This window comes from Pelophylax lessonae (assembly GCF_965119305.1).
Source record: "Pelophylax lessonae genome assembly, chromosome: 11".
NCBI lineage: Eukaryota > Metazoa > Chordata > Amphibia > Anura > Ranidae > Pelophylax > Pelophylax lessonae.
This window is the reverse complement of record NC_138778.1, coordinates 134,540,779-134,564,468: the sequence shown is the minus strand read 5'-3', so window position 1 is coordinate 134,564,468 and position 23,690 is coordinate 134,540,779. Positions and strand designations below refer to the sequence as shown.

The window sequence follows — 23,690 nt, the reverse complement described above, 5'->3', positions numbered from 1 at the left end:
CTGGATTTTGCATGCCTGCTACCTGCCTCAGCTTTAGAATATTTACTGGATTACGCTTGCCTTCTTCCTGCCCTGACTTCCGAACCTTTCTCAGGATTACGCAAACCAGCTTCAGCCTTCCCAGACCAACACCACCTTCTGGACTGTGACTCCAACGCTCTTTCACAGTGACCAGGACACCCGCCTGATAAGCCTATACTAGAGGTGGAAGTTAGCAACCTAGACATCACTTTACCGTTTCTCTTGGAGCTACCAATCCTGCTGTAAGCAAAACTTGCTGGGGCACGCTAAATCATGTGGGCAACAGAGCTTAAAGGCATTGAGGATCGGAGGAGAAGGCCAGTTATTCTAACTATTGGAGGAATCCATTCTGGATCTCAGGTAGAAGATTATCAGGAATACAGGGTTTGTTCTTGCTCTTAAACAGATAGAAGCAATTCCTGAGGCTGGAGTTGGAGGAGAAAGATTTGTGGTCATATCCAAAGCCCTTATACATCACCTTCTGGTGAGTTTGCATGCTAAAGGGGAGAAGACAAGCACAAGGTGTGGTGGAAGTAGCACACATTCTTTTATCCCCAATGAAGTCACTTTAAATTACACGGTGGACTGATACATAATATTGTATATGCAGAATTTATAGCGCTATTAATGTGGTGATCAATTGTGGACTGTTTTTATGGACTACATTTCTTATTACATTTTATGATGATTTTTTTAACACGTTTATAGTAGCTGCTTTTAGTTGTTTTCATGGATTTTAGTGGTGCTGGGTGTGAAGGCTGATATATTACGTTTTATTGTACATGTCACTCTTTCCCTTTTTTATATAAGATCTTTAACACCTTTCCTGAGTTCCTCTTTAGTCTATGTAGAATGTTTGCAAATGTACACCAAGTGTTTAGAGAAGGGCCTTTTGCGCAGTAAATGACAGATTGTTCCACACGGCCTCCCCTGTGCCAAGGTCATCGTTCACTTTCCCTTGACTGACGAGCTCTCTGCTTGCGAAGTTTGACAAACAGGACGGCTTCCTTTTCAGAACGACGACATTCCAAGAGCTGCAGGATTCGATCCCCTGAAATGAGAGGCACACTGCTAATTATCAAAGTCTGCAAAACAGGAAGGACTAGCAGTCCTGTCATTGTGACGTGTGCCTATGTCCTGCAGGGTTATCTAATGACATTAATGGATATGTTTAATTTTGTTTGGCTTGTTGTCCGGCACTGATGTCTCCAGTCTGTTCATAACAAATAAGTTTGTTTTGTCCAAGCAAGAGACTGTTTAAGGGTTTATTAAAGTCCATTTAAAGTCACAGAAATAGATATGCAGTCAGATAGACTTTGTGCTAACAACCCCCATTTTTATAGTCTTATCTCTAGATAGAAGCAGTTGTGCAGAGGGTCCAAATACGACTATGCAATCTAATAGGCAGACCCAGTGTACCAGACCTGAAATACCCTCCCCTTCTCTATGTCAAGGGGAGTGTGTTTTACTCAGCTCTGCCAACACAGATCACTGCAGTGTAAGACAGAAAGCAGCATTTTCTAGCCTTTGTGGCGATCATTAGTCAAAACTACTCTACACACGTACATACCAGTGAGCTTTCCAGAAATGAACCGACAATGCCAGAATTGTGATGCAGTTTCCAGGTCATTCCTGAATAAATGCAGTAGCAGCAGTGAGTGAAAAAGCTATGGCCCTGCAGTTCGGAGAATTTACTAATTCAAAGTGTAGCCAGTCAGACATCTTGATACTGCAGCCAACTGGGAAGTTCTGTTACTGTCATGTGACAGGGTAAAACCTTTCCTGATTGGCTGCAGTTCCAGAATGTCTGATTGGTTACACATTGCAATGAGCAAGTGCATTTTCTGAGCTGAAAGGCCACAGCTAATTCACTCAGGCTCCGTTCACACTGTCATGACCTGAAAGTCGCGCGACTTACGGTGCGACTTTGCCAGGCGACTTCCTGGCAAAATAAGTACTACTTTGATAGAAGTATAGAATAGAAGTAGGATAGAAGTGGCCTTGAATTAGTACAGGAAAGTTTTCTGAAGCTGGAGCAACTTCAGTAGTGCTAATTAAGACAGGGCTCATTGACGAACATGGAATTTCACATGTCACATGACTTGGGGTCTCACAAGTTGGATCCCAAGGAGCGCCAGTGTGAACCGAGTCTAAGGCCCCTTTCACACGATTGGACGGATTGGGTCCGCATGTCCGTTTTTCTCTATGGGGAGGTGGGTGTCAGCGAACATGTGTCCGCTGTCACGGGCCTGGCATCTTATCCGACAAGATCCGCTGAAAACAGATGGATGCTGATACATTCGCCATCCATCCAGTGGGTCGGATGACTGTTTTCATCCAATCTCCCCATAAGGGAGATCTCTGCACAGTGAGCGGAGACAGACCTGTCATCTGCCTGCTCAACCGGGATCAAGGGAGTCTGTCCAAATGGATTTGCCCCGTGTGAAAGGGGCCTAACTGTGGTCATCACAGCATGTTTACAAACATTCAAAGCAGTCACCTCTTATGTGAACAAGCTGTTTCACTCCCATGGTGGCCAGCTAGAGTTGGATTGGTTTGCTGATATCTTGGATCTCCCTGAGGGTAATATTGAGCAGATCCTGCAGGATGAGCCTCTCAGGTTCCCACAGGGTTCCCAGTTGGTTCTGGCCTGGAGCATCCTTAGGATCTGCACTAAGAGGGGAAAGGAGGAGTGACCTAAACAGCACCCGGGCCACCATTACCTGTGGAGCCAATTTCCCCACAATTGGTAGGTGCACAGGTAACAGGATGGTCACTAGGGGTATTTAGGTAGAAGGAGGGTGGCAGGTGATAATGGAGGAAGAATCTCTGCCCGTCTAGGTAACAAAATATTTTGTTCTTTGTCCTAGTGCAATATTTGTATATTTTATTGTTATTACATATATGTGACCTTGACACATTGATCTCCCTGCCAGCACAGTGACAGATAAGTATGTAAACACTTCTCTTATGGCAGAGTAAGATGGCTAGTAAGAGGGAGATCTTTCCCACCTTCTTGCCACCATACAGAACAATAATGCTAATGTGCATGGAGTAATAAGGGTGTGCCCTGGCACACCTGGCACACCCTGTGCGCATGCCCATGATCTGTTTGTTTGTTCAGATGGACCAGATCAGCAACTCTATGTGGGTCTACAGGCAGGCTGATATAAATGGATTTGTTTCTGTTTACAGCCGCCTACCTCCAAGTCCATCTAGGTTCGGAAAAAAACGTGACCTACGTGTGATGGATCAGAGGTAGCCTGATGTAAATGGACACAAGTCTGTTTACATCCGGCCACCCATAGAGCCATTACAGGTCCGCTCCTGTCCACTGTGTAAATACAGATAAAAACTGAACGGGGCATGTATGTAAAAAAACTGACATCTAGCTTTAATTGCTATCTGTGTCCACTCTTTATTGGAGAAAATTGTTAGAGCAGGAAAGGGTAAGAATTGCTTTCAATATTTTCATTGCTGTCTGTTCTTCCTGTCCTAACCACTACATTAATTTCTTGCCCTTGTGTCACAATCACAGAAAGTGAGGGAAATCTCCCCAATGGGGTCATGGACAGAAAAGCAGACCAAACAGAAAATTTCACCACCACTGATTCTGTGATATTACTATTCACCTAATAGAAAAACATATTTCCCAGGGTTACAGGATAACATTGATCACACACACACATTATAACCAAAAAAACAAACCAGCGATGCCATGAAATGGAGTACAAACCATTGTGTTTTGGATGGCTTAGGGGCAGCCGCTTCTGTGGGATGTTGGTCAACGTGTCATCTTTTAATCCTGGCACATCTGCAAGATCCAGAAAAGCTTCACCCTCCAGTTCATTGGAAAGAAGGGTGTCATGGTCAAACACCGTAAGCAGGACGCAGGCTCCAGGAACCTCACATTGCTCCGGGGTCACCAGGCTAAGAAAAAGTAAAAGACATCTGCTTATACACTTGACTATTGTATTGTCTATTTTTAAGGTTGATACTTAAGTGGTTGTAAACCATGAGTGTCTATTCACACTTGTGTCACTTAACCGCTTGCCGAACGCCGCACAACTATTTAGTGCAGCGGTCAGCCCCTCACAGGCAAAGCGACGTAGTACTACGTCGCTAGCCTGTGAGGCTCTAGGGAGCAAGCGCCGCCGGAGGCGTGGTCCCACGCGGTCACGGACCCCCCCCCCCGCGCTGTCACGGACCCGATGTCCGCCGGCACTCGCGATCGTCCGTTACACTGGAAGAAAGGCAGGCGGCTGATGTACACAAAGCCGCCTGTCATTCTTCCCTGTATAAGAATGGAGATCAGACGATTCTACTATGTAGGACCGTTGATCTCTGTTCTTACACTAGTAGCCACAGCCAATCACAGTTAGAAACACGCCCCTAGGACACACTTAACCCCTCCCTCTCCAATACAGTTAACTCCTTCACTGCCAGTGTCATTTTTACAGTAACAGTGCATATGTATAGCACTGATTACTGCAGTAATGTCACTGGTAACCCCAAAAGTGTCAAAAATGTCAGTCAAGAGTCCGACCTGTCCGCCGCAATGTCGCAGTCGCGCAAAAAAAAAATCGCCGCCATTACTCGTTAAAAAAAAACAACAAAAATGACAAAAATATTTCCTTTTGTTAGTAAACACGATAACTTTTGCGCAAACCAATCAAAATACGCTTTTTGCGACTTTTTTTTACCAAACATATGTAGCATAAAACAAATTGGCCAAAAATGTTAAAAAATGTAGATTTTTACTTTTTTTTGGGGGAATTTCATATAAAAAAATGTGAAAAATATTGTTATTTTTGCAAAATTGACGCTCTTTTTTTGTTTATAGCGCATGATCAAAAAATCGCACAGATGATCAAATACCACCAAAAGAAAGCTCTGTTTGTGCGAAAAAAAAGGACATCAAATTCGTTTAGGTACAGCGTCGCAGGACCGCGCAATTGTCCGTTAAAGTCACGCAGTGCCGAATCGCAAAATAGGCCCTGGTCAGGAAGGAGGTAAAATCTTCCAGGACTTAAGTGGTTAAAAATTGTTCGATTTCCATTGCGACTTTACTGTGCAACTTGATGCGACTTTGACCTATGTGATAGTGTGTGTTCTACAAAGTCGCTAGACATGTGCATAACCCAAAAAGTCCTTTGGTTTCATTTGGTTTCTTTATTTCCTTATGAATTCTATATTTTCAGAACTATTCAAATTTACATCGGTCGAAAATTGATTGATTCTAATTCCGTGTGCAGAATAGCTGGTTGTTAAGGAGCGGGCTGGGAAGTCGACCGTGGCATCCTTAACAACCAATGAGTCATCAGCTGTCAGTGGGTTTCCCCATTGACAGCTGAATGTAAACAAAAGAGTACCGGCAATTAAAAACAAAATTTAAAAACAGCATGGGGTCCCCCCCTTCGGGTCTGATATGGATTTTAAGGGGAACCCCACGCCAAATTATTTTTAAAAATGGCATTCTCCCCCCAAAATCCATGGTAGACCCTTATATCCGAGCATGCAGCCCAGCAGGTCATGAAGGGGGGGGGGGGGGGGGGACAAGCACCTGACAAGGGCCTCTTCCCCACAATCATGGCCGGTGGTTATGGGGGGGTTGTGTGGGTGGGGGCTTATTGGAATCTGGGCCCCCAGATTCTGCCCTCCCCTATGTGATTAAGTATGGGGTACATAGTATCCCTATCATTCACCAAAAAAGTGTAAAAAGCTGTAAGATGGCGGAGCTGGCATATGGCAAGAGCCTTTTTTTTTTGGGTCAGCAGTGAATCTACCCTGGGGGGCATTTTTTTTTTTTAAAATAAAGGAATTATCAAAAACTGCTTACTGTCATTTTTTACACTACACTCTTTTTTTGGGGAATGAGTAGAGGTACTCCCCCCTCTTTCTGGACCTGCTGGGCTGCGTGCTCGGATAAGGGTCTGGTATGAATTTTGGGGGGACCTCAAGTTGTTTTATTTTAAATTAAATTTTGGCCTGAAGAGCCTGGTATGGATTGGGGGGAAGGGCCACGCTTTTTCATTATCGGCATTCTTTTCACAAGCTGCACACAAGTTGCATGTATATAATGCAGATGCGACTTTCATGCAACTTTTGAGGGTTTCATTTAAGTCTATACATGGGGTGCGACTTGTCATGTAACTTTGGGGTCTAAAGTCGCATGACAAGTTGCACAAGTGTTATTTGGGCCTTACAAATACCCAGTGAAGTGAATGGCCTCAGGCGATACCTAGAGATGAAACATATCCTCCTACATAAGTTACCTATCTGCAGCCCTTTCTTTTCTACATCCGTTCAAAGTGCTAAATTTAAAGCTTGTCTGAGAGTTCAGAAAAATGGGGGTGAAGTGCCGGTTCACATTTGTGCGATCACAGAGATCGCATGTAATTCGGAGCGCACTGCTCCTAAAATTACATGCGATCTCTGTGCGGTGCAAATTCAGCCATACAGTTTGTATGGCTGAATTTGCACCGCAATCGCACCCAACACGCACAGGACCCTTTTTTTGGTCCGCAGCAGAATCGGATCGCATGGTGGTTCACACTAATGCAATCCGATTTTGTGCGAACTTTTAGATCGCACTGCGATATGCAATCTGATCTGGGGGTGTCGTTAACTCTTAATTGACACCCACAGCGTATTGCATATGGCAGTGTGAACTGCCAGGGGTGCGGATGCGATGCGGGAACACGTTGTAAATTAGCAGCGTTCCCGCATCGCAGAAATGTGAACCAGGACGGAGAGCTGAAGTTACACTCTGCAAAGCTCAGTGAGGAGAGCTCTGAGAGCTTATTGCAGGGAAGGGACACACCCCCTGTGAATCAGCTGGAGGTTCCTCATTTTTCCCTTGGTGTTAGGAAAACCTATCAGAAGTGACTCATGCTGATAGCAGAGGAACAAAGCAGTAGACAAAAGTGCTCTTAATTGAGACAAGTACACACTATAGAGGGATATACTTTGTTCATATTTCATGCCTGATGTTTACAACCACTTTAATAGTCACATGGATATTTATTTGGTCAGGATTCATTATAAAACATTATACAATTTCAAAATGATAAAATTTTGCTTGCAAAATGTGTTAGAAAAACTCACAAATCAAATGTCTCATCATACAGAGGGTTCAGCTCATTCTTCATGATCTGTGTGCAGCGTGGCTCCACCGCTGGAAAAATGTGCTTAGGCTCCAGCGTCAGCTGTACAAAGGGGTCGCTGCTCCCTGCACAAACACAAAGGTGACCAATGAGATGAGTGCATTTCTTTTAAAAATACTGCTATCTAAAGATATTGGTTTCCTTTAATATTTATAATTGTCAGGACAAAAAAAACAAAACAAAAAAAAACCAATTTTTTTTAGTTAAGTAAATATAGTCTTCTGTCCAGACACTAGATGGCGCTTTAGTCGTCTTTTATTATCATTAGCCAAACTGCTTTTCGCTTTGCTGAAATAAGCTAATTCTTAATACAACTGATAGCGCTCTAAGAAGCTTGTCATGTATTAAATGTTTATTTGCAAAATAAAGAAAGTATATGACCGCAAATATATATATATATAAAACATATAAACTTAAAAGAAAACTAAAAGTGGCTTTTTTTCAGCCAGAGAGTGCCGGAACGGAGTTCTGCCACCTCTGGCTCTAGCCCCTTGCCTACTGCTCACTGCTGTCACTTCCACATGCACAAGCCTTCTGTTTGTACATGGGACAGGTTGGTGACAGGCTGCTTTCCCAGCAGTGTGAAACTCTCCCAGCAATGTACACGCAGCCCTCCCTTTTCTTGGCGATGTACACATAGCCCTCCCTGTCCTGCACTATCCCTATAAAAGCAAAGGAGAGAGGGACTGGGGGTTGTGCACAGCCACTCTAGTGTCCTTGCAGCAGCTCATCTGAAGCCTGTGCAGGCAGCCTGTACAAAAGTAAGTTGTATCCGCCCTTTGGTAACAGCCCCTGTCTCCTCTCAAGGTGGAGGAGAGAGGATTTGAGGGAGAAAGGCCAACTGTTAACTGGAAAGGCAGGTTTGGGGGAGAGCTCCGAACTGGGGAGGGCTAAAAAATATGGGGTAAACTGGCCTGTGATATTTACATTCATCGCCTTCATCTTGAAAAGTTGATCAATCATTGACATGACAATGTCAATCAATGACATCTCAGAGATAGTTTCTCAAAAGGATACTTCAAACAAGTATACATATGTTTTTTTAGTAGGTAATAAGCTGCAAATGTAGGCCCACTAAACCTTAATTTCTAAAAAAACTATGGTAGAAAACCTCAAAACCAGATTCTTGGACTTTGCTTTGAGATCTGGCAATAACCAGTCACATTGTACTTATTGGTCAGGTTCACACTAGCTGCAGCCACGGGTCACAACACGGGTCCGGTGCGTCCCTGTTTTCTGTTTCAGGTGCGAATCAGGTCTGAATTTTTGCCTGAATTCAGACCTGAAACTGAGCCTTATGCCTCATTTCCACTGAGCGGAACGGTTCGGGTTGGTACAGTTTGGAAGGGTTAGAATGGTCTGGCCTATTCAGGTGAGCGTTTCCACTGCAAGTGGGACCGCCAGGGGCCATGCAGGGTTCACACCAAACGTGGTGTTTGTTTTGTGCTTTTGTTTGACGTGAGCATTGATGTTTTCCTGTCCACCAATCAGTGGAATTTATCGTGTTACGCCAGTAGCTCCACCCTAACCATACCGTACCATTTCCTATGGCCGTACATCTGAAGGAGGACCAGGAATGGTGCAGTTTGGTTCAGTTGTATGGGCCACTTTCATAATGGAAACACTCAAAATAGCGTACCGTACCGAACTGACCCGAACCGATTCGCTCAGTGGAAACGAGGCATTAGACACACAGGGCTCTTTTTCCACTGCCAACTGTGGCTGTCCTGGAGGTGTGTGAACTAGCTCCATTGAGAGCTGATTACACACCTGTCATGCGAATTGGATGCGGGGAATCCTTCATCGAATTTACATAAGTGTGAACCCAGCCATAAAGGCTATTGAATCATTTCTAAATCATGTCTCGTTTCCACTTAGAAATGGTGCTCAAGAGTTTAATAGATATTTAAAGTAATTATTTGATAAGTAATCTACCCCAAAATAAAAAAAAAATCTTACCATCTGAATCCAGAGGAAGTAAGTTCACTGCATTTAGAATCTCCACTCGTAGTTTTTGCTCTGATTGACGGTAGCTGGCCTTTACTGTGACTGCACCATACTTCTCTGAGGAGGCTCCATGCTGCAGGTTTAAAAAGTCAATGAGCATTACCATCGAACTACAATTAATTCTGATCTAAATAACTTTTACTCTGGCCACCTTGACTACAAATGCTATACTTAAAGCGGAGTCCCGGCCTCTAAATTTTTTTTCAATAAAAATACCACTGGGACAGTCAGGGCTAGTACATTCCACAATGGATAGCCTCTGTACTGTCCCGGGTCGCACTTACCTTTTAGAAGAAATACTTACCTTGAAAATTTCTTCTCCAGCGCTGCCATCTCGGATGTGGGCAGCTGAAGCCAGAGCTAGAGAACATAAGGTCTTGGGAGGAATGAACAGGACAATTTGGTTGGTATTTTAAGACTAGGTTAGTGATGTAGCTGGGGGCCGAGTTGTGGATGGCTTTTTAAGTTGTTGTTAGTATTTTGAATTCAATTTGATGGGTGAGTGGCAGCCAAGGGATTGGCAGAGAGAGGTAGCAGCTGGTGAGCGATTTGTAAGTTTGATGAGTCTGGCACCAGCATTCATGATGGACTGAGTAGGGGATAACCTGTTTAAGGGTAAGCCAATTAGAAGGGAGTTGCAGTAGTTGAGACGAGAGATAAACAGGGAGTGAATCAGGAGCTTTTTGGTGAAATTGGTTAAGTAGGGACATATTTTAGAGATGTTGTAGAAGTTGAGGTGATAAGCTTTGGAAAGTGATTGGATATGGGGCCGAAAGGAGAGTTCATAGTCCAGGATAACACCTAGCACCCTGGCATGCAGGGATGGGTTGATGGTTGTGCCATTGCTCTTGACAGAGAAGTCAGGGGAAGGGGCACATGGGGGAAGAAATATTATTAGCTCAGTTTTGGACAGGTTGAGTTTGAGGAAGTTGTGTGATATCCAGACAGATATGTCTGTTAGTAAATTAGTGATGTGTGTGGAAACTGGACTGGAGACATGTTAAACTGGATGTTTTTTTTCCATCACTAATATACATAGAAAGGAGACAAACATTGTGACCATTATGTAGCACCCTCCTAGGTAGGTGCTAGTGAGAGAGTATAGTTTTTGGCTCTGTCTGCCTATCAGAGGAGCAGCAGGCAAATCTATATTGTTTTCTGTACAGCAAGAGAGCAGGATCTGTGAGTGAGGTCTGCTCAGTGTGTGATTCATTGAGCCTAGAGGAGTGTTGGTCCAATAGGGAGGCATGTTGGACAGTGGGAGGAAACCTGACCAATGGATACATAGGCTTTGATACAGTCCTGGTGATTGGTAGAGACAGGATATCTCGGTGCATTCTGGGATACTGTATAAAAGCCAGGAGCACATGTGCTGTGGGGTCTTTGGCTGGAGAGCGGGCAGAGTCCCAGAGGGAGGGTGGTGGCTGACTCCTCCTCTGTAGCAGTGGCACATGGCATCAGGAGGTTGTCCTGAGGGCCAGAGGAACGGAGCTGTACCCAGAGGTCCAGGAACACTGACTGAGGGGGAGACACTGGAGACCCTAAAAAAACAGTATAGTGAGTACAGGGGATTGTGTCAAGAAGCCTGGCCTGTGGGGGGCCACCCCAGAGAAGGATAGTCAGAGGACGGGTGTCAGTGGTCAAGAAAGAGGGTACTAGGAGAGTGTTCTGAAGAGAATTTAGTTCATCAAGTCATCTGGATAGAGACTTAACCTCAAATCCACCTAAGTGGATAGGTGGATAAACACCCTGGCTGTATCAACAGATAGATGTCCTCCCAACTTTGTGCATAGTTAATCTGGAGTATCCCACTATTTCCTTCTCCCATCCCTACTTAAAATAAAACACCAAAAACAACTGCAAACCCCTGGACTGATCATTGACTGAGCCAAGAAGTAAAGTGTTAAATTGTGAATGCCAGTGTTGCTAACGGTAACCCAGGGGGACCCGAAAGTGTAATATCCAGCAGTCCTCAAGGGGGCAGTGCTACAATTAAAATGGCACAGGAAAGTGGCATAAGTGCATTTCTCCACAATAATTAAGCAGATAGACATATTTTAGGCCTATTTTTGCCACCAGTTTCTCAATATACAGTGCTTATTACCTTGATTCCCATAAACTAAAAGTGTACAGTGCATGAATTGCAACACATGATTCAATTAGCCTACAAAATGTAATCAACATACTGTGATGTCACTCTCAAATTATGTAAATCACATCACCTAAAATAAAGTGCTCTAATGCATAAATTACAATACCCTGTAAAGGAGACACCTGGAAGCGTTGAGATATCGGGCATGGACCACGCTTGCATTGTGTTATAGTGAAGGCAGCCGGCAATAACCTATAGCATTTAAACCTGGGTGCAGGGCGGAATGCACAGCATAATATGAGCGCATTAACTAATGATGACATTTATAACACTTTTATCACACTTATGTAATAAAAGGTTTTACACTATTAGAGTTTTTCTCTCCTCTGATTTTATGGTATTGGTGACCATGTTATGAGAAAGAAAAGCTGAATGTCATAACCCCTTGGGGGAAAAAGCTAAATATTCTCTGACTGGACATTTATTGATGAGCTGGTATGACTGAATAATGTCACTGGAATATAGAGTATGCACTTTCTAGTTTACGTACTCAAGTATTGTAATTTATGCACTAGAGCACTTAGGTGATGTGATTCACATAATTTGAGAGTGGCATCACAGTATGGTGATTACATTTTGTAGGCTAAGTGACACATACTGTATGTCGCAATGAATGCACTGTAGCACTTTATTTTAGATTATGGGAATGGCCCCCGTCAACAGACTATTGGATTTAAAAAAAAGTATTCACAGCGCTTCACTTTTTCCACATTTTGTTATGTTACAGCCTTATTCCAAAATGGATTCAATTCATTATTTTCCTCAAAATTCTACAAACAATACCCCATAATGACAGGAAGTTTGTTTGAGATCTTTGCATATTCACTAAAAATAAAATTTGAAAAAAACAGGTACATAAGTATTCACAGCCTTTGTTGAAGCACCTTTTGGCACTAATTACAGCCTAAAGTCTTTTTGAGTATGATGCTACAAGCTTGGCACACCAATTTTTGGGCAGTTTCTCCCATTCTTCTTCGCAGGACCTCTCAAGCTCCAACTGGTTGGATGGGGAGCTTCAATGCACAGCCATTTTCAGATCTCTCAAGAGATGTTCAACCGGATTCAAGTCTGGGCTCTGGCTGTGGCACTCAAGGATGTTCACAGAGTTGTCCTTTAGCCACTCCTTTGTGTGTTTGGGTCATTGTCCTGTTGGTAGATGAACCTTCGCCCCAGTCTGAGGTCCAGTGAGCTCTGGAGTAGGTTTTCATCAAGGATGTGTCTGTACATTGCTGCATTCATCTTTCCTTCGATCCTGACTAGTCTCTCAGTTCTTGCCGCTTCAAAGCATCCCTACAGCATGATGCTCCCACCACCATGCTTCACTGTAGGGATGGTATTGGCCAGGTGATGAGCGGGGCCTGGTTTCCTCCAGACATGATGCTTACCATTCATGCCAAAAATTTAAATCGTTGTTTTATCAGACTTTGTCAGAATGTATTTATTTAGTTTCTCATGGTCTGAGAGTCCTTTAGGTGCCTGGTGGTTCCAAACTTCTTCCATTTACCGACAATAGAGGCCACTGTGCTCATTGGGACCTTCAATGCTGCAGACATTTTTCTGTACCCTTCCCCAGATCTGTGCCTCGATACAATCCTGCCTTGGAGGTCTTCAAACAATTCCTTGGACTTCATGGCTTGATTTGTGCTCTGTAATGCACTGTTAACTGTGGGATCTTATATAGACAGGTGTGTGCCTTTCCAAATCATGCCCAATGTCTGAATTTACCTCAGGTGGACTCCAATCAAGTTGTAGAAACATCTCAAGGATTATGGGAAACCGGATGTACCTGAGCTCAGTTTTGAGTGTCATGGCAAACGCTGTGAATACTTATGTACATGTGATTTATTTGTTTTTTTATTTTTAATACATTTGCAAAGGTTAAAAACAAACTTCTTTCACGTTGTCATTATGGGGGATTGTTTGTAGAATGTTGAGGAAAATAATTAATTTATTCCATTTTGGAATAAGGCTGTAACATAAAATGTGGAAAAAGTGAAGCGCTGTAAATACTTTTGGGATGCTCTGTATATCTCACCAGCATTGTGGTGTGAATGGGGCACATAACTAATTTTTGTTATGTGCTCTGGCGGTGATCAGCCTTTTTCTTGTGCAGAAACCGCAGGTCACCACATATACGTAGGGCAAACATACCCTAAAGGTATTTATATCCAACCTGTTGAACTGTCAAGGTGCTTACAGATGTGAGATGACAGTTTTATATCAGGAGTCATAAAGGGTATTTTTAAAACCAGGTAATTACTTAGTATGTAGTTTAAGGCCCCTTTCACATCAGTGTACTGATGTTTGCCTGTCTGTTTTTCAGGTGGACCCAATTGGACCATCCATTGTTCTCTATGGAACGGTGGATGTTAGCGGACATGTGTCCACTGACACCCGCTGGCATCCGATCCGGTCTGCTAAAAACAGATGGATGGGGATACATTTGCCATCCAGCTGGCTGATCAGATGATAGTCAGATGGAAACAGACAGCCAGCCCATTTCCATCTGATCGCCCCATAGAGAACAGCGGGCTGTGTCTGTGTCCGCTCTGCATAGCGGACCTGTCATCTACCTGCTCAGCGGGGATCAGTAGAGTGAATCCCTGCTGGACAGGCAGATCCGCTTGACAGGTTCTGACCTGTCTGAAAGGGGCTCAAAGCTCTAAGGTCTTAGAGACTCATTGGGTGCTTACAGGTGTTCATTGGGTGCCAATCAATAGTCCATGCTGATCACATATAACTGCCTACACAAGTGACTACATGCAATCAGCTTCTCTGATCAAGCCTGGACACAGATGGCTTGGCTTCCAGGGTTGCGGCCTCTGGTCGCATGCACACTGGATGCTGCTGAGCGCCCAGTTGGTATGTGTAGTGTAGAGTCTTAAGGAATAGGGCCTGGTCTATGATCTTTCACACAGGCCCATCGTATTCACAAAATGCCCCTGACACTGTATATTACTTATGTAACTCTTATAATACAATTATGAATACTTAGATGATGTTGTTGGTGTATTACCTGCTGGTGGATCTTCCGCTGGTAAAACCTTTCCATTAGTTTTCGAGTATTGCACGAACAAAGATCAAGGTCCTGTTCCAAGGTCTGTGAAAAGGTATACAAATAGAACAAATTATGTTGCTTATGCTATTGAAATGTTAGCCAAATGGTCAGTTTAGCCACAATCATAAGAGCAGTCCTTGTAGTTGAAGTGAACCTTCTCAGGAGCAAAGGGAAGGAGAGGTGGATAGAATGGAAGTCTTTCCTAAGGGTGAAGACCTGCTTTAAGTCATTTGGATGGTGACCAACTGACAATTAAAGAAAGTTCCTATGACCATCATTGGTTATTTCTGGATTGACAGGCAATAATTCTTGCTAGCCATTACCTACCCAAAAGAGCAGTGGCATGAAAAGCTTCAATGTGGAAGTAGAGGAATTCTATGGGGGCTTTTTATATGTCTTGGACTACACAGATGTGAGATCTTCCCAGGAGAAGTTTTGGATGTTCCCACCAACCTTGGGGTGCTACCAGCATTCAGTGACCAGTAGAAGCCCTGACCCTGAACTTTTCAATGCTGGGGAAATAGCTCAGGAGACACCCTGATTACCTCCAAGTTAAGGAAGTAGTAGAGGACAGGACTCAATATTATTTGCTTCTAGAATCATTACCTCTCACAGTGCAATTAAAGCTGAACTCAATGCAAATATAAAAGACAGAAATGAATGCAACTGTAAAATGACATACATGTACGTCGTTTTGTGTAGCATTTAGTGTGGGCATGTGTATGCCGCCGGTGGCGCGCACACGCGGCGATTGGCTAGAGGGGGAGCCAATCAGCAGGTCTGGCGGACGCACCCGCGATTGCTCCCCATGGAGGCAGAATGGCAATCTGGCGATGTAAACACGCAAGACCCGCTGTTCTGTCAGTGATTAACACATGGATCCTGTGTTCCTCCTATTTAGTAACACAGGTCTCTGTGTTCATCCAGTGAGTTCATGCCCCACACAGTTAGAAAGCATCCCCTAGGCACATATTTAAGCCTTTAATCGCCCCTGGTGTTAACCCCTTCCCTGCCAGTGTCATTAGTACAGTAACAGTGCATATTTTTAGCACTGATTACTGTAGTAATGTCACTGGTCCCCCCAAAAGTGTCAAAAGTGTCTATTAGGTGTCCGATCTGTCCGCCACAATCTCAGATCACCGCCATTACTAGTAAAAAAAAAAAATTAAACGAATAAAAATGACATAAATCTATCCCCTAGTTTTTAGACGCGATAACTTTTGCGCAAACCAATCAAAATACACTTATTGGGATTCTTTTTTTACCAAAAATATGTAGCAGAAAACATTTTGGCCTACAATGATGAAAAAAACTGATTTTGTAATTTTTTTTTTTATTGGGAATGCTATATAGCAGAAAGTAAAAAATATTGTTTTTTTTTTGCAGAATTGTCGCTCTTTTTTTGTTTATAGCGCAAAAAATTGAAATCGCAGAGGTGATCAAATACCACCAAAAGAAAGCTCTATTTGTGGGAAAAAAAGGATATCAATTGTATTTGGGTACAGAGTCGCACGACTGCGCCATTGTCAGTTAAAGTAACGCAGTGCCGAATTGCAAAAATGGCCTGGTCATTAAGGTGGTAAAACCTTCCGGTGCTTAAGTGGTTAAGTAAGAACAGTTCGATGGAGCCCATAGCCAGTATTTCATACCTGCGCTGAGATAGGACAACAGAAGTTTAAATGTGCCTCCAGTCAAACTTTTTATTTCAGTGACAAATCTGTCACTGGGGCAGGAAGTTAGGTTAAACTTTTCTAACAGGGAATCTCTAGAAATAGTTAGCAGAGCGGGAAAGGGATAGAACCTCTGTTAGCTTTTATTTTCCTGTCTGTATTCCTCTCACTTCCTGCCACAATGATAACTTTGTTTCCTGAAGAGTAAATAGGGGATTTCTGCCTGGCTGACTCCGTTTTGCTCAGTGGTTTTCGATCCATTGATCCCCGCTGAGCAGGCGGATGACAGCTCCGTCTCCGCCTACTTTGTAGAGACAGAGCTGTCAGATCCCCGCTGTCCTCTATGGGAGATCGGATGAAAACAGACCGCCTGTCCGTTCTCATCCAATCCTATCCTCCACACGGATGGAAAACATCCATCTGGATTTCACGGACAGGATCGGATCAGATAGCGGCGGGTGTCAGCGGAGATGTCTCCACTGACATCCGCTGCCCCATAGGGGTGCATGGAGCATCCGATCGGGTCCGCCTGAAAAACTGACAGGCGGACCTGACCGGAAAGCCAGTGTGAAAGGGGGCCTTTGGAGAAAAACTCTCCAAAAGGTCACAGGCAGCAAGACTGACATTGGTTTAATCACTTCTGGACTGGAAGGATTTGCCCCCTTAATGACCAGGCCATTTTTTGCGATTCGGTGCTGCGTTACTTTAATTGAAAATTGCGCGGTCGTGTGATGATGTACCCAAATAAAATTGATGTCCCTTTTTTCCCCACAAATAGAACTCTCTTTTGGTGGTATTTGATCACCTCTGCGATTTTTTATTTTTTTGCACTATAAACAAAAAAAGAGTCACAATTCTGGAAAAAAAAACAATATTTTTCACATTCTGCTACATAACATTCTCAATGAAAGAAAAAATAGAAAAATCTAATTTTTTCATCCTTTTAGGCCAATTTGTTTTCTGCTACATATGTTTGGTAAGAAAAAAAATCGCAATAAGCGTATTTTGATTGGTTTGCACAAAAGTTATCGCGTCTACAAACTAGGGGAAAGATTTATGTCATTTTTATTTATTTTTTTACTAGTAATGGCAGCGATCTGCTATTTTTAGCGGGACTGCGACATTGCGTCAGACAGATCGGACCCCTGACATTTTTGACACTTTTGGGGAGACCAGTGACATTTCTACAGTAATCAGTGCTAAAAATATGCACTGTTACTGTAATAATGACACTGGCAGGGAAGGAGTTAACCTAGGGGTGATCAAAGGGTTAAGTGTGAGCCTAGGGGAGTGTTTACTAACTGTGGGGGGAGGGACTTGTGAAATGACCACAGAGACCTGTGATCCTACATAGGAGGGTCACAGGAGCTCTGTGATCATTTCAGAGAGAAGAACGGTCAGCTGTGTTTACAACAAAATATAAATATTTATTTATTTTTTATTGTTATTTATTTATTTTTCTTTATTTTTTGGTGTATATTTGGTTGTTTACCACTTATGCATTGTATTTATAGACATACCCATTATGGCTGCATTTTTATGAGTGTATTGGTCAAGTTTTTGTATTTTAGCTGTATATACTTTGTTTTTTGTCCCCACTGTGTTTAAATAGCTTTCCAGTGCCCTGCCTGTGCTTTTGCAATTCTTTGTGCCTGGAAAATAGAAAACGACACAAAAGCGCTTTTAGACAAACTGGAAAACAGCGACAGTTAAACAGAGTTACTTGAAGAACTGAGCGATAGTGATTAGTGGGAAAATTCATCATCAGGTACGGAAAGTGACGACAGCGAGGATTCTGAGGTCTCTTTCTGGCACATAGCTCCGTTGGAAATTCTGAAGAGTCATTTGATATACTTCCCAAATTCCACAGAAAGAGACATCAGAATCGTCGCGGTCGTCACTTTCCGTACCTGATGACGAATTATCCCACAAATCGCTATCGCTCAATTCTTCTAGTAACTCAGTTTTGCTGTCGCTGTTTTCCAGTTCTTCTAAAAGTGTTTTTGCCCAAAAAAAATGCTTTTTGGACGCCATGGTCGTTCTCTATTTTCCAGGCACAAAGCACTGGAAAAGCACAGGCAGGGCACTGGAAAAGTCACCAGGTGAAATCCTGTGATGAAATGGCATGATACAGTGTAATTCGTTAGGATCACAGCTTTCTATCATGTCATTTGGTGTATTTACACTTTTGAATTTGCCGCTGGTTCCACCCCCCTGTGTCGCAACGCTCGCAGGGAAGGGAACCGGAAGACAGGTGCCGGCATCTGCCGAGTGAGAGGACAGCGGGAGGATTGTTGGAGGATGGCGGGGGAGGACGCTGGGGAGGACGGCGGGGGATCGCAGGGAAGGTGAGTAAGATTCTGGGGTAATCCCGAGTGTGGCCCGGGGTTACCGCTTTTGGTACTGAAAGTTAACCCCGAGCCACACTCAGGAATACCGCTAGGGAGGTTAATGCAAAGAATGCGTTAAGATAAAAAAACTTCTGACTTTACAACTCCTTTAACACCACAAAACAATACCTGGGTCTCTAAAAGGAGTGGTACTGGGAGGTTGGTTGGGGTTGGAACCAAGGGACTAGAAGGTGGGTATGGGTGGAGACAAGTAGGGAGTACCTGCACTTATTCTCTGAGAAAAAAAGCCCTGATAATAATAATAATAATATTAATAATAATAGTGCTGAGAAAATTCCAATGAGCACAATGGAACATTTTTCTCGAACAAAACATATTTCTAACAGTGAATGTGTTTTTTGTTTAGAAAATTACATTCATTCCAAAATATCAAGTTAACTTTTGAAGTACATTTGAACGTCTTTCTTCAAGTCATCGAATGCACTGAGAATTTTTGTACGAATGTTTCTATGAATATTCATATAAATGTTTGTTCCAAAATCTATTGATGTATGGCCAGCTTTACCTATTTAGTATATAATGGGATGTTATCAGAGTAGTTGATTTGGTGTATTTCTTATACTAACACGCCTAATATATCAGCTAGGTAGAAAAGTGACTTTTCTCTACTTACAATGAAAGTAGCAGTGTGGAGAATCTCCAGGGATACTCCACAACCTCCGGCATGGAAACAGGATTCTAAATTCTGAAAAATACAAACCATAGTACATCAACCTTCATGAATATACAGAGTAGAAACTCTTTCATAGTTTATGGATCACACAATATAACTGATGATAAGCTGTTTGGAAACAAGTCTGTTGTTTTAGCCAATGGCTTAAAGTGTATGTAAAGCCAAAACTTTTTAGTTTTAGATATAGTAGAGAAGTTGATGTTTTGTTGATGAGGAAATTCTTCCTCTGTGTTTCTCCTGGTGACCTGGAATGGGCTTGGGTTTGGTCTAAATCCAGATTCAATCGAAACCAGAGGGCAGCTGTCGGTGCCAGGCCATTGAGCTTCCCCACCCTCCAGCTTCACCATACAAAAATGGTCAAGGATGCACCATATTAGGTCAATAATGTGACAAGTATCCTTGGAATCCCACAGCCCATTGGTCCAGCACTGACAACTGCCCTCTGGGTTCTGCCCAACATGGGCTCAGTTTGAACCCAGGAATCAATTCAAGCTTATCCCCACTGGTAACCAATAGACCTACCTATTGGTAGAGACAGTGATGGTAAAACTGAAAATTTTGGAGCTGTCACAAGAACTGGTGATGAGAAATCTTCCAACGGGGAGCATATTCTTATTTCCTGTTGTGTCTTTGCGATAGGAAGTTAAAGAGGAGCTCCAGCCCCCTCTTCCCCCCAAAAAATTAAAGTCAACAGCTACAAATACTGTAGCTGCTGACTTTTAATATTAGGACACTTTCCTGTCCATGGATCCTGCGATGTTAGCACCCCAGCCGATTTTTCAATCAGCTCTCGGCTGCTGCCGCCGCCATTCCTTGTAAGGGAAACCGGCAGTGAAGCCTTGCGGCTTCACAGCGGGTCCCCTACTGCGCATGCGCGAAGCTTGTTGCACTTTGTTAATGGCCCAGCAGTGAGGGAAGGAAGAGGGGGCTGCAGCGAGATCGCCTGGAAATGGGAACGGGTACCTGTCAAAAACAGGTACCTGCCAAATGTGGCACTGGGGGGGGGGGGGAGGAAGCAAACAAGTGGAGCTTCCCTTTAAGGTGGAGCTCCACTTTAAGGGATCTATCCAAAAACCTCAAACAAAAAACCTGAGAGGAGTTGTAACTATCTTTTACTCCAGGGATCTCCAAACTCCGGCCCTCCAGCTGTTGCGGAACTACACGTCCCATGAGACGTAAAACTCTGACATTCACAGACATGACTAGGCACGATGGGAATTGTAGTCCCTGAATAACTGACCCCTGCTTTACTCTATTGAAAACATAAAAAAAAAAAAAAAGTTTTGGCCTTACTTACACCTTAAGTAGAAGTATATGAGAACTCTCACCTTGTAAACCCATTCATTCAGTTTAAAATAGAAGTGAAAGGCAAAACATTTGTGTATATACATTAGATAGAAAAAATACATTATAAATCAATTTTTTCACCTGTTTTTTTAAAAGATCACATAATCTCAATTCTCAGCTGCATATGGCTTAGAGAGCTAGGGGTTGGAGAAACAGCTGTACACTGATCTTCTCAGTGAAAGACTGTGGGCGGGGGGTGTCAGCACCAGTCTGATCAATGAAGAACAGGCAGGCTGAACTCCCTGCACAGCCAGAAAACTGACCACACTGAGATAAATGTGCCCTCATGCCTAGCGTGGTCAGTTTGACATAGGAAACAGAGGGGCTGGCAGGAACACCAGGTATTTCACACAATGGAAGAAATACAAAGAGAACAGGAGACTTCCTCATACAAGTACATGATACAGTAGGCACGTGTCAGGAATATGAAATGTTGGGGTAACATATTCTTTAATGGTTTACAGCAGGCATGTCCAACCTGCGGCCCGGGGGCCACATGCGGCCCAGAACCCCAGGCAATGCGGCCCACTGCCCACTGCCAATTTTTTTTTTGATGGGGAGGAAGGAAGTCAGGTTGGGGGCATGGGCACAGCGGCTTCCAACTAACGGTAGGCAGAGGCTGCCATGGGGGGGGGGGGGGGGGAGGAAAGCATGTGCAGTGTTTCTGACTCTTACCACCATGACCACTTCAAATCACTGAGGGTTTTGTTAGAGTGTTTCTTTAATATCTCTCAAAAGAAGTAAACCTCTGTATAATGATTCCATTTCATTTGATCATCCTTTAGTTGTGTTAAATTAGTGCGGGGGGTGCGGCGGCGTGGGAAGGGCACGGCGGCATTTTATTACTTATATACCTTAACTATAGTATATATTTTAGATGCGGCCCGAGAAAATTTCTCTACACTCAATGTGGCCCAGAGAAGCCAAAAGGTTGGACACCCATGGTTTACAGACTCTTTAGTAGCTTTTCTGCTTTTTGCATGTTATTATAATATCTATTTATATTATACAGGATTTATATATCGCCAACAGTTTGCACAGTGCTTTACAATGTTAGGGAAAACAGTACAGTTACAATACAATTCAATACAGAAAGAATCAGAGGGTCCTGCTCCTTAGAGCTTACAATCTAAAATATATGAATTGTTTTGCATACTGATCTTTAAATCATAGCCAAGAGCTGTACGTTCAATTATAGGAGTCTCCTGGCTCCTGATACTGGGGTGCACGCACATGAACTCGTAATCTTGATGTACACACCTATGCGTTTTTTTAGTGTGTTTTGTAGTTTGCAGAAACGTACTACAGTCCAATCAACATGGTTTCCTATGATACATGTTCACATCTATGCGTTTTGCAGCCAGTGCATTTTTGGAAAAGGTCGGGGACTTTTTTCCCGTGTTTTGCGCATAATAGGCTTCAATATAAATCACACCAGAAATGCAAGTGTTGTGTTTTTTATGTGTTTTTTGATGCGTTTTGCGTTGTGTTTTGTTTTCCTTTAAAGACATTGTATATAACTGGTTGCCACCGAGTCCTAAACAACCGATGAATGTAAAAAAAGAATTGCTGGCAAAAAAATTGTGAAAAAAAAACGACGCGGGGTCTGGTATGGATTTAAAGGGACACCCCCCCACCCCCCAATAACAAAAAAAATGGCTTGGGGTCCCCCCCCCACAAAATTCATACCATTCCCTTATCCGAGCATGCAGCCTGGCAGGTCAGGAAATGGAGGGGATGAGCGAGCGCCCCCCCCTCCCCCCGAATCATTCCAGGCCTCATGCCCTCAACATAGGGGGGTGCTTTAGGGCACCCCAAAGCACATAATGGGGATAAGGGCCTCTTTCTGGTAACCCTGGGCGGTGATTGTGGGGGTCTACAGGCAGGGGGTTTATCAGAATCTGGAAGGCCCCATTAAGAAAGGGGGCCCCTGGATCCCAGCTGCCCCCCCCAAAAAAAAGTGTAGCGTTACAAAAAACAAGAGACGGTTTTTACAAGTCCTTTATTAACCATTTAAGGACTGGAAGGGTTTACCCTCTTAATGACCAGGCTATTTTTTGTGATTTGGCACTGCGATACTTTAACTGACAATTTCACAGTCGTGCGATGCTGTACCCAAATAAAATGGATGTATTTTATCCCACAAATAGAGCTTTCTTTTGGGTGTATTTGATCACCTCTGCGGTTTTTATTTTTTGTGCTAAAAACAAAAAAAGAGCGACAATTCTGAAAAAAATATATATATATATTTTTTACTTTTTGCTATAAAACATTCCCAATAAAAAAGATTTAAAAATCAAATGTTTTAATCAATTTAGACCAATATGTATTTTGCTACCTATTTTTGGTAAAAAAAATTCCAATAAGTGTATGTTGTTGATTAGTTTGCACAAAAAGTCACCGCATCTACAAGCTAGGGGAAAGATTTATGTCATGTTTATTTATTTATTTTTTACTAGTAATGGTGGCGATCACCGCGATTTTTAGCGTGACTGCGACATTGCGGCGGACAGGTCAGACACCTGACACTTTTGGGGGCACCAGTGACATTACTACAGTTACTGTACTAATGACACTGGCAGGGAAGGGGTTAACACCAGGGGAGTTTAAAGGGTTAAATGTGTGCCTAGGGGATGCTTTACAACTGTGTGGGGGTTGTAATCACTGGATGAACACAGAGATCTGGGTTTCTAAATAGGAGGAACACCCCATTTTTACATAGGCAGACTGCCCTTCTGTCTTCATGGGTAGCGATTGCAGGTGCCCGGCGGACATCGCATCTGCCGGACCCGCTAATTGGCTCCCCCTCTAGCCAATTGGCGCGTGTGTGTGTACCTCTGGCTGCGTGGGTGCGCCTCCACTATCTGCTACACTAAGTGACGTACAGGCATGTTGATTCGCGTAACAGAGCCGACCTGCTGCAGTATAACTAAGGCGGCTGGTCAGCAAGTGATTAAAACTGAACAATGCCCCCCGTTGTAGCTCCAACCTGTCTTCTTCCTCCGGTCTTCTCTCACTGGTGGTTTCTTCTCCCTTTGCTGTCTTCACCCTTCGGTGATGTCTTCTGCCTCTGCAGCCGACGACTCACTAAAAATAAAAAAACGTTCTTCCTCCGAAGCTGGCTGTCTCCGTTGTGTTGGCTCTCGCTGTCTGACATTTCTTATATAGCCATGGGGCATGGTCAA

At 43.4% G+C, this 23,690-nt stretch overlaps 1 protein-coding gene across 2 annotated transcripts in view; it reads right to left on the bottom strand.

The window, feature by feature from the left end:
- Positions 1-855: 855 nt before the first annotated feature.
- UNC13D (unc-13 homolog D) overlaps positions 856-23,690 on the bottom strand; it is a 162,921-nt gene continuing 140,086 nt past the window's right edge. For both annotated transcript variants that reach the window (XM_082271700.1, XM_082271701.1), the window contains exons 28-33: positions 19,099-19,170; positions 14,363-14,446; positions 9,147-9,267; positions 7,129-7,252; positions 3,758-3,951; positions 856-1,072 (exon numbers count right to left, since the gene is read on the bottom strand). In XM_082271700.1, the coding sequence (XP_082127826.1) occupies positions 963-1,072; positions 3,758-3,951; positions 7,129-7,252; positions 9,147-9,267; positions 14,363-14,446; positions 19,099-19,170 (705 nt within the window). In that variant the 3' untranslated portion in view covers positions 856-962. The remainder of the gene's footprint in view (positions 1,073-3,757; positions 3,952-7,128; positions 7,253-9,146; positions 9,268-14,362; positions 14,447-19,098; positions 19,171-23,690) is intronic.